Below are 12,171 nucleotides of genomic sequence, written 5' to 3'. Positions count from 1 at the left end.
AGGATGGCCAGGAAAGTACCCCTACTAGATCAGCACCCATCAGATACACACATGAAGTGAGGGAGGGGACCACACTGCTATCTGGAGGAAGAGTATTTCAGGCAGAGAGAACAGGTGGACCAAGGCCCCAAGGGAGGATTCAGCTTGAGAGTATTGACAGCAGGAAGGACACCAAGGACGCTGTATGCTTAAAAAAGGAGGGGGGGAGATGGGGAGAATGGCAAGGTGTGAATTTAGAGAACTGAGCAGGACCAAAACCATAGTCTGTGAGCCAACATAAGGACCAAAGTATGAACATGGGAAGCCATGAAAAGCATGATGTGGTGTGATTTTTACTAAAGATATCACTAGTGCCACTATGTAAAAAGTTGTCATGAGTGAGAGTGGAATTAGGGAGACCAACTGAGGTTGACTTAGCAGTGACAGAGAGGTTGAAAGGGGTCATTCCAGGTAATATTTAGAAAGGAGAGTTAAAATATGAGTTAATTGACAGCCAGAACTCAAATATGATGCTGGAGCCTTATGTGGGAAGACAAGATAAGTTTTAATGTAGTAGGTTGAAGTACATATTGTATACAAGTAAAAATGTCAAATAGGCTACTGCAAAATTGCATCTGCATCTCCAGGAAGATGGGACTACAGGTACCTATTCATGATGTCAGTGTTTTTATTTTATTTAATACCATGAGGCTGGAAGAGTTATCCAAGGATCGGGTAGGATTTTAACAATAACAGTAATAGAACAGGGCAAAAATAATTAATCCCCAAATGGTCCAGCATTTAGTCCAAACAACCTAGCAAAGAAACACTGAGGGCACCTTATGAGATAGAAGGAAAAGCAAGAAATCCAGTGTCACAGAGGTCCAATGGGAGGCATGTACTTTAAGGTTAAAAAAAAAGTGGGGCTCAGTAGTTAAGAGCACTTGCTGCTTTTGCAGAAGACCCACATCAGACCCACAGCTCACAACTGATTCCAAGGGATCCGATGCCTTCTCTGAACCTACAGAAACACTGAATGCATTAGATGTATATGCATTCAGACACATACACATGAAATAAATAAATCTTTTTAAGACAGAAGAAAAAAGTGATAAACTATATCAAATAAAAAACAGGAATGGTGCCAAGATTGGGATAATTCATGGGACTCTTAAAAATAACTGATTTCTAGGCAGTGATAAAAATAAATGTCTGACTGACATGGGCTTGAGAGAAAATAGAAAAAGAAAAGATGGACACAAGATATTTAAACAATTCTCTCAAGATCTTATGCTCTAAAATGACTTGTCTGTGGATGCTGACGCCTCCAAGAATGAGGATGGGTCTGTCAGCAGTAGAAAGTTATAGAGACATTGAAATAGGAAAGGAAGTCCACACAAGAGCTGGGCATGGGAGAAAGTGGCTTTCAGAAAAGAGATTCAGTGTTCAGTTTATCAAGTAATATGCACCCATTTGAAGAACAAATGTCAGAATCTCTCATTTCTCTTTGTAAAAAATGTTAAATTGGAAAAAATAACCACATTTGACCAGTGGCAATGTCACAGTGTATTGTCAAACTTGTGTCCAAAAATGAACACAAAGTGGAATTTGTTACATTTGTGCAATTATCGTGGCGAAGAGAATCAGTTGACAGAGCACCACTGCTCAGAAGCAGACTAATATAGCCTAGGAGCACAGGACCAGGATAGAAATTAAGTAACACATGTGTATAGTTCCTAAAGTATCCAATAGTCACATAGAGTGCACTACTTGCACTGGTATAACAGGCTGTTTTCTCTATTGGAAAAACCTGCATGGGAAGCCAAATAGCAGTGGAAACTTGCTTACTAATTGACAATGAAAAATATTACCCACAGAAGCCAGTCTGTTTGGTGCTGGGTAAGCACAGAGTTAGAACAAAGTAATTTAGATAAAACTAACAGTTAATGGTACTGGGCTGGGGCAAGGTGAATCTATTTTATCATCTTCCAAAGCAGTAAAAAGATTAAATGTCTGCTCACTGTTGCTTACTGCATATGTCTTTGTAATGGGGAAGACCTTGCAGTGTGATGGCATTTAGATGAGACATCTTTACTGATGAACAAACACTTCTTGATGTTTCTATGGCTGACCAACTTCTCAAAATTTGAATGCATCCTTTCTTTGTATAGGTTAATATAACTCTTGGGTCACTAGGGGTTTTTGTTTGTTTGGTTTGGTTTTTTTTGGTTTTTCAAGACAGGGTTTCTCTGTGTAACCTTGGCTGTCCTGGATCTCACTCTGTAGGATCTCTAGTTCTAGAGCCCAACAATTGCACCTACACACAGGAATGATGTGTGTGTTCACTTATGTGCACACGGTCTGTAAATGGAAGAATGAGGTAGGTAGGTGGCCTGCCAAGTGCATGAACTTTTATTCATTCTCTTGCTCAGCCAAGATCTTCCTTACCTTTTATAGATGCTGGGTTTCTTGTTTTGTTTCTCTCTCTTTTTAAAAAAAAATTAGATTCTATGGTTTAGAAAGCTAGCTGCTCTTCCAGAGGACCCTAGTTCAGTTCTCAGCATCCATGGTAGCTCACAACTGCCTGTAACTCTAGTTCCAAAGGATATTGCACCCTCTTCTGACTTCTACTGACATCTGCACACGTGTAACACATACACTCACACAGGCACACACATAGTCACATAAATAAAAGTAAATCCCAGCACTCAGGAGGCAGAGGCAGGAGGATCTCTGTGAGTTCAAGGCCAGCCTGGTCTATAGAGCGAGTTCCAGGACAGCCTCCAAAACAATACAGAGAAACCCTGTCTTGAAAAACCAAAAATAAAAAATAAAAAAATAAAAATAAATCTAAAAGAGAAAAGAAAAATATCCAAGCATTAAGATATCTAAAAAAAAATCTTGATAATATTGTATTCATGACTTTCTGGACTGAAAATTCTTCTTTAAAATGACTCTATTTAAATTCTTTTATATCAATTCTAATGTGATATATAATCTATTATCAGTCTTCTTCCTTCCCTCCACTTACAACATAATAGGAGAATAGTTTCCAGTTACAGCCAACAGTGGATAAGATAGAGGAAGAATTTGGAATAGAAACTGCACAGATACAAACAACAGCGATTCTCTCTTTTTTTTTTGGCACATGTAACAATTCTCAAAGTACACACAACACAGTTTTCTGCCTCTGAGAGTTCTATTTAAAAGGTGTTTGAAAGACTTTGTAGAAACCCTGTATACCATAAGTAAAGGGTCATCACTTCTCTGCTAAAAGGAAGGAAAACTATGCTTTTATGTGGCCATTTTTATAAGGGTATGACTGGAACTGATGGAATAGAACGTACAGTGGTCAGACTGTCCACAAACCAAAGAGCTTCCTGTTGTTTTCTTGACTCTTTTGATAGTAGTTAGTCCTACACAGTGGTTTGATTAAAAGTGTTGTCCTGTCTGGGCTCGCAGAACCCTATCTCCACCTCTGCCCTCTGGCGGCATTCATTCCTCCATTTCACAGTGATCACTTTGAGCAAGTGTGAGACAGAAATTCACTGCACACTTTCGGGAACCAATTCAGTTTTCCACAAGGGAAAGGAAAGTGGGCATAATGATGGAGGAATAAGCACAATCAGTAATGAATTCCTGTGTTAGTTATTGTCATGTTCTAATCCCACATTTGTAAGAAAAAATTCTGTCAAGACAAAAGTTCTCCCAATGAAGCAGCATTTCCAGTTCCAACTACTATAACATGCAAAGCAACCAAAATGAATCAGGAAGAAAATCACAGCCAAGGCACTACACACTTTTGATGAGAAAATATCTCTACAGAGATAAATAACAAATCTGCAGTTTCAACATGGAATTGGTCTGAAGTGCATTTTTAGAATTGGATCATGGTAGCCCTAGTGTGATGTCAATATAATGCTGGAACCACTAGCACTACTTGTGAATGTGTTCATAAATCCAGCTCTAGTAGCCAGCTTTGCTAGGAGACTATCAGAACTATTATTCCATTGTACCTAGTTTTGTATTTGTTACCTATTAGAAGATGTTCTCACTTTCCTGTTATCTGCCATGACACAGAGAACCATTTTCCTGATAGTGATTTGTCTTTAGTTTTTAGCCATTATAAAATCTGCATTTTACAGATATATATGTATGCATTTATATAAAATAAGATGTACGTATGTATATATATTGTAAGAACCACATTAACTATGCAAGAGATCTATATAGTAATTTAATGGATGTCACTTTAAAGAACTTCAAAGAATTTTTTAAAATGCTACAGTTTGGAAATTTTCTGTGGTCATTATATAATAATAGCTTTCTGGATGCAGCAGTTTTTCCAGTTAGGCTTTGTGAATTCCATCTGCAGTACACTGTGATTCCCAGGACACGGCTTGACAGGAGTGACTGGCCTTTTTTATTCACCTTATTTAATGCAGCAATGAACCATTCTTCCTGTGTTTCTCAGTTCAAATCCTGTGCTGAAAAATATGTGGCCCGAAGGCAAACTGAGCATTACAGAAGTGACCAAGCGACCTCTGACCGCTGCCACCTTATTTAAGAATTCTATGATTGCCTTAGTAGACAACCTTGCTTCAAAGGTAATTATTTTATTCTCTAAAAGTCCCTTATAATTCGTAGCTTCCCTCTTGACATACAGTGTTGCAAATGCATGTGTGATTTACTTTTTAGGTAATTATTCTTAAGTTGAACAGTATATATTCAAAATGAACAATAGAATTTTTATTCCTACTTTTTAAAAAGTGAGTAAAATAATTGTTTATATCCCAGATGAATTCCTTTCTCAAATTCAAACTTTTTACTCTACCGTTAAGGTCAAGCGGGAAACTGCCATCGGGGTTTCAACTATATGTATGATATAAACCATGCCTGGAAAAATAAACTGAATCCTGTGCTGGAAGACAGAGCATGGCCAGAGAAGGGAGGGAATGGAGTCAGAAACAGTTGGATGTAACTATAATCATGGGCCATCCATTCATGTGTTATGTTTGAATAGCAAGTGCCCAGAAGGGGTTTAAACAAGAATTTAGCTTATAAATCTTATCTTCACATTGCTTTAAATGGTTAGACTACACAAATGATTAATGACAATTATTTCTAATTTTTGTTGCTACTTTGATTCTAATGTCTGATAACTTGAGTCTGGCTATTTTTCCATTTTATTTTTAAGTATGGGTTTTATTTTCCTCTCCCTTAAAGAACAGATTTCTGCTCCTAACGGCTCTGTTGACAGGTTTGATAAATTAGCAGCATTCTGGGACTTACTATTTTAGTTCTTTCCTTTATATCTTGCTCTTCTGGTAATTTTATTGTATGTTTTTTCTCTGTTATTATCTTTTTTTAAAAAATCCATTTTCCTTCTAAAAGAATTAATTTGCTTGTATACTTTAGCATGGTTACATTAGGCAAATGCCAAAAGTACACATCTATTCAGTAGCTTTCTATCTCTTACCATCGTCAATCCTTAGCCTCAAATGGCAGCACATAAGCACAGTCCATCCTCTTGTATAATTACATTTCCAGAAACATGGGACCTAACGGCTAGAATGCCATCATCATCTCTGGCTCTCTCATTTCTACTTTTCTCTTTATATCATCTTTATCCTGCTGCATCCAGTTAGGAAGAGAGTGAACCTAGAAGAAAAGCATGCAACACAGGAGAGAGCTGACTGCTTTGTGGAGGATATTTACTCCTTTAACTAGTGAAAGAATCATAATTTTCAAAAACTGATAAATACATATCTGTAATCTTGGGAGGATTGCAACTGTAAGGCCTGCTTACACTGAACAGAAAGTTCTAGGCCGAACTTGGCTACAAAGTGAAACCCTGTCTCAAACCCAGGAACTATGAGAACCAAATTCCAACCTTTTTTAATACATCAAAACAACTCTATACCCAAGGAATAGAAAATATATATTCCTTTCGAGTGTAAATGGGACACTTTGCAAGAATTGACCACATGCAAGACCACAATGATGTAACTATTTTGAAAGAATATATATATACAGATACATTCTCCATCCTCAAAGCAAGTTACTTTAATATGCTTGAAAACTCTAAAAATAAAATACTTTCCTAAATAAGTCACAGATTTAAGAGGATATCACAGTGAAAATTATAAAATATTTGAGACTACTTAACAAAGAACTTGTCAACATTTGTAGGATGCTATTAAAGTGAGCCATTTGGTATGCCTTTTAAAACAACAAAGTTGCTAAGAGGAGGTAAGTGCAACTCAAAGAGCCAGAAGAGAAACTCAAAAGAAAACCTAAAGAGAGAAGAAAATAATGTTATACCAGAAATTAGCCATAATGGAGAAATAGAAAAACCAAGTAAATAGACAAAACCTCTAATAAAAACTGATTTAAAAAAAACAAAAATGGAATGATGAAAGGTTGTATAGGTCAGCATGTTATGAATAACTGGCTGCTAGCACATTTTAAATTTTAGTTTGCTAGGAACATGTCAAACTTGATTCAAGATGAAATAGAAAGTCAGAATAAAACAGTAACCTTGAGGATTCTGAATTACTACTAATCAGAAGTCTACTGCCCTCCACCTCCACCAAGAGCATCAGACTTGATGGTTTCACAGACACAGTTTATAAAACTAGTAATGTACAGCACCTGTCAACTGTTTCGGAGGTAAGAAAGACTGATACCCAACTCACTTTAACAAAGGACTCAGATAAAAGATCCTAAAAGCATGTATGAACATTGCTTTTCTTCTTGGCAGCATAGTAAATACAGTGCTTACTAAAGATACCTGAAACAATGCAATTATTATGTAAATTTTTTAAAAGTCAACTTTCTGAATGTAACCAGGAACTAGTAACATTAAGGAATCTATGTAAATATAGAAATCAACTAAGTGGAAGCACAGCCTTAAAGCTGCCTTTCACCTGGGAGGTTTGCTGAAATGTCTAGCTCTGATGGTTACTCAGCATTCAGGTCTGAGTCCTTGGACTGAAATCTTGGACTTACCCAAAGGAGAGTGATCACACACACACACACACACACACACACACACACACACACACACACACACACACACACCTTCAAAGACTTAACATCCCCAAGAGGCCACATCTAGAATGAATTAGAAATAACCTTCCATTGTCTATAAGGAAATTGCCTATCTTGGTCTTTGACTCCAAGCCAAAGGGTATCAAGTATTAGAAGGCAGTAAATCTTTCTTGAGATTATATAAGTATAAGTCAGCTTTGATGAGATTTGCAGCCCACATTCATACTACCTATGTAGGCTGAAAAAGCTTCAAGCCAGCAGTTTTTGGTAGTCCAGGTCTTGTATTACCCCAAGCTTCTGAAAGAAGCAAATACAATTATTTTCTTGAGGCTATCACCTTCATATCAGACCTCAAAGATTTTCCACAAAAAAGAAAAATAAATCCAAGGAACATAGTTGCTGCAGGGGCAGCGGAGTTCTCTGGAGAGATGGCTCAGCAATTTAGAGCATTTGTTGCTCTTCCAGAGGACCCAAGTTCAATTCTCAGCACCCACATGGTGACTCACAACCATGGGTAATTCCAGTTCCAGAGAATCTGACACTGTCTTCTGGCCCTCTGAGCACCAGACACACACGAGGTTCACATACATGCATTCAGGCAAAACACTTATAATAATAAAATAAAATAATCTTAAAAAAACAAAAATAATGAAAATTTTAAGTGACTTCAGGATGCCATGTACTAGAGTGATAATTAAACAAAAGGCCCAGATGAAAAGCCCTGAACTAGAACAGTCACAAATAGAATACACAGAAATAAAGCTAAACAAAAATTGTGAAAATAGTTTTTTTTAATATCTAGATTTACACTTAGAGAGAGCTATAAAACACTAAGATACAGGGAGATAATAAAAACACCTAACATGCATGTACTCAGGCATACAGGAGAGGACTAGTGGAGCAACACTTGGAGAAATTTGCCCTAGAATTCTAAAAGTATTGTAAGACACCACACGCCAGGCAATCCAGAAGCCAAGCAGACCCCCAAATTGGGAAAGTGAAAGGAAATCTGATGTGACACCTACTGACATCCAGAACATCAAAGAGAAAGCATCTTTGTGTTTGGTTTTACTGTTTGGGTGACAGGTCTTACTGTGACCTGGGCTGTCCTGGAGCTCTCTACAGCTCAGAATAATCTGGAACTCCTGATCTTCCTGTCACCAGCTCCCAAATTCAGGGATTACATATGAGTACCCCATACCTGGTCCAAAGACAAGTCTCTAAAAAAGATCCAAAGAAAAGATAGATTAGCTTAAAGAGAATAATAATCAGGCAGAGTGAAAATGGCTTAACTAAAGTTCAGTACCCAGAGAATGTCTTTTCCAAGAACAAAGATATAATAAGAACTCTGAAAAGGAGATTCTGAGTATTCACCACCATTCAAAGCTCACCAACAGCTTAGAGTCTGCACCAGGATCCAGAAGCAGCCTTGCAGCTGCACTCACTTCAAGCTAATGCCTTCTGATCTGGGCCAGAGGTCTTCCTACCACTTGATCAGTTGCATGTGGAAGAGGCCTACCCCACCCCTCCACCCCCATGTTTTCTCTAGTGTCTGTCTGTCAGGGTTTCATCAGGGAAGCTGGTGAGTACTACCTAGTCCGTTTCTCAGAAGTGGTACTCCATGGGGCATTTCTCCAGTGTTTCAAGTGTACTATCTTCTCTCTTCACATGGATTATCTTTGAAATACAAAGAATAGGTCCTACTTTATGTACATTTTGATAGCTTTGTAAAATGCTGCCAACAGATGGTCAGTAAGTTATTAAGTGAATTTGAATGTCTTGACTATCAATGTGCAAAGCAGATCAAATAGATGTATGTGTAAATGTATTACCTTCTAGGTAATGTGTGGACCATTTGGCATACTTTCAGAAATTATATTTTTCACATAAAACCTAGGGAGACAGGTGTAGAGAATGAGATCACTATGAACTCTGGCAATTTAGCCTTTATACAACACTGAATTTGTCAAATTTAGGATTGCTTAGGCTGAGTCAGTCTTGGTATTTATAAGTGAGAAAGGAGGTGGCATTTATAACCTGAGAGAACGATGATTAAATATAGAGAAAGTATTTCCACTAGATTCCTTATTCAGTAATTTACATCACTAAGCAAGCTGAAAGGGCTTTCCCACTTGCTGTTTGGTCAGTAGTGTCTCCTGGTATTTCTGCCTTCTGTATGCAATTGCTCAGTGCTGGTGCAATGTCCACTTATCTGTTCAGAAGTCTCAGTGATGCTTTACACTGACTGTTGTGTTCCCATAGCTCCATGTGTATTCAGTTCAAAGTATTTTCTAATTAACCTTATAATTTTGATCTCTGAATCATTCAGAAGTATATTTCTTAATTTTCAAGCATGAAGGTTTCCTAATTATCTCTATTGCCCTTGATGTCAAACTTCAGCATTTCACTAGAGGACATCCTCAGTGTGATTCCAGTCCTTAGAAATTTGTTAAATTTATTTTACATATATGTTTTGTTTGTATTAGAGATAGCTTATATTCAGTATTCTGTATAAGTCCTATTAGGTAAAGTTTGACTTTCATATTGTCCAACTTTACAGCATCTTTACTAATTTCTTTGTTGGGTTGAAAGGTGAGTTTGACTCTAACTTTATCTACCTCTCCTCATGTACCTCATGTACTTTTAGTCTTTGATTTAAATGTTTTGTTCCAATTGTCAGTTCGAAACATCCCTTTCTTTCCTTGTTGTTTTTAAGTCTGCTTTTCATGAATAATACAACTTTGCAGACTTCTCTTTTGACCAGTGTTTGTATCTTTTTTAGTATTTGAATATTTATTTCTTTATTTCATTGTCTCTGTGTACCTGAGTGTGTATATATATGTATGTGTGTATGTATATGTGTATATATGTGTTTGTGTGAATATATACATACATATGTGTGTACATATGAACATATGTATGTATATAAATTATTCTGTAGTACCAAGCCTTCCCCCGCAAGATGGGCTGAATGTTCAAGAACAATGAACCCAAATAGATACATCCTGGATGGAAATATGGAAGTCAAACTTGACCTACTAGGACTTTCACAGAATACTGAGCATAAGCTATCTTTAAATACAAACAAAGCATGCATGTAAGGTTAATTTTACAAATTTCTAAGGATCAGACTCATACTGAGGATGTCCTCTAGTGAAATGCTGAAGTTAGACATCAAGAACAACAGAGATATTGTGTATATGTGTGTGTGTGTGTGTGTGTGTGTGTGTCTGAGTGTGTGTGTAAGTATGGATGGATATACCACCTGCCTGCAGAATACCCAACGGAAGGATGAAAGGAGGAAAGACTTATTTGGGCTCATTGTTTTTGAAGATTCAGACCATCTTAGTGGGGAAGGCTTGGTACTACAGACTAGTTCACATCATGGAGAGTCAGAAACAGAGAGGAAAGGTGAATGCTGATGCTCAGCTGTCTTCCTCCCAAGTGCTGGGATTAAAGGACTGTACCACCACTGCCTGTCCATCAGTTATCTCTTGGTGCATAACAAATTACTCTGAATATAGTGTTTAAGAAAACCACAACTTATTATCCCTCATGATTCAGTGAGTTGGATGGGCAATTCTGCTGGGCTCAACAAGCAGAGATCAGTAAGCTAGGACTGGACAGTCTAAGATGATCTCACTTAAATGACTTGGTTAGATGATTGGATATCTTTATTCATGTAGTGTCTGGCTTGTCTAAAGAGGCAATGTCTATTATGGATACCTCTCTAGATGTCACTAGTGTCATTTCTGTGTATTGAATTATATTGGTAAAGCAAGTCACAAAGTCAGCCCTGATTCAAGGACACCTACCTCTTAGTTGTATATGCTACAGATGTCATGTCGTGTTTTTCACTTTCCCATCAATGACAAGATTAAAATAAAGACAGGTATGCTAGGCAGAATAATGGCATGACCTGGTAGCACCAACCCTGATACCTGCTAGGTATCTTGTAATCAAAGTCACTTCTGACACTACTAGCCAAATTTGCCTTCAAGTCCAACAAGTTAAAGGACAAGTTGCTAGTAAGACTAATTTTTATTTCATATGCCGTCTTCAAGTGAGGTCTCTTGGATACACTTCTGTATGACTTGGATACAGTTTTTGGAGTTCCTGAAGACCCTTATTTACATTTAATAATTTGTTATAATGATTCACTGAACTTAGAAATACTATCCCTATGATAAAAGTTTTATTATGAAGGATACAAACAGCCAGATGAAAGCATAAATAGGCTGGAAGTAAGGTCCAAGCACAGTGGCTTTCTGTCCTCAAGGAGTAAGGCTGTACCATTCACCCAATACATCATTACGTCCTCCAAGCCCAAGTGTTGTGTTTTTAATCAGGGTTTTGCCAATTAACTCATTGGCTGCATAATTTTCTCTTCATGCCTTTTATTATGCCATATTTATTTACTTTTGTTATTCCATAGATTTCAACTCCCCTACCCCTAGGATGACCATGGCCTAATTTAGGAATCCATGTGATTATGGTACACAGAAAAGGATAAATTAAGATCTTATTAGCAATCCCTAAAGTCAGATTATCCAAGGACATCCTTGTGGGTTCAATATATAATTACCAAGCCCTCTGATAGGGAAGAGAGTCAAGAAGCAGAGAGCTGGCATGAGAAGACTCAACTAGCCATTGCTGTATAGGAGACGGAGGGGAGGCCCAAGAATGTGGGCCTCTAAGAGCTGGATATGTTAGTCCAGCCTCACAGTTGTGACAAAATACCTGACATAACAACTTGAAAAGAAGCAAGCTTTATTTATGACAGAAAGCATGGTAGAGCAGAGCAGCTCATATCATGGCAGCCAGGAAGTAGAGTGCTATGGGTAGTGCCCTTTACTCAGACCAAGCCCCCAGCCTCTAAGGGTGTGCTGATCCCATTTCCCCTTTGTTAATCCTCCCCCTGAACACCCTCACAATGTGAAGAAATGCACTTTATAGTCTCCTAGATGCATCTCAGTCCAATCAAGTTAACAACCAAGACTTACCACCACACCAGAAAAGATGAACAAGCTATCTCCAAGGTCCCTGAAAGTAATAATTCTATAACACCCTGATGCTGGCTCACTGAAACCTATTTTGGACTTCTAACCTCCATAGCTGTGAGATAATAAAATTGTATTA

General features: G+C 37.7%; 1 protein-coding gene across 2 annotated transcripts in view; it reads left to right on the top strand.

Annotated features, from left to right (window-relative positions):
* Positions 1–12,171, top strand: part of Myo1d (myosin ID) — a 300,654-nt gene that overhangs the window by 115,467 nt on the left and 173,016 nt on the right. For both annotated transcript variants that reach the window (XM_005076975.4, XM_021231130.2), the window contains exon 14: positions 4,454–4,586. In XM_005076975.4, the coding sequence (XP_005077032.1) occupies positions 4,454–4,586 (133 nt within the window). The remainder of the gene's footprint in view (positions 1–4,453; positions 4,587–12,171) is intronic.

This window comes from Mesocricetus auratus, unplaced genomic scaffold, assembly GCF_017639785.1.
Source record: "Mesocricetus auratus isolate SY011 unplaced genomic scaffold, BCM_Maur_2.0 Super-Scaffold_100007, whole genome shotgun sequence".
Classification (NCBI taxonomy): domain Eukaryota; kingdom Metazoa; phylum Chordata; class Mammalia; order Rodentia; family Cricetidae; genus Mesocricetus; species Mesocricetus auratus.
Note: the sequence above shows the minus strand (reverse complement) of the source record. Positions and strands in the feature narration are given on the sequence as shown.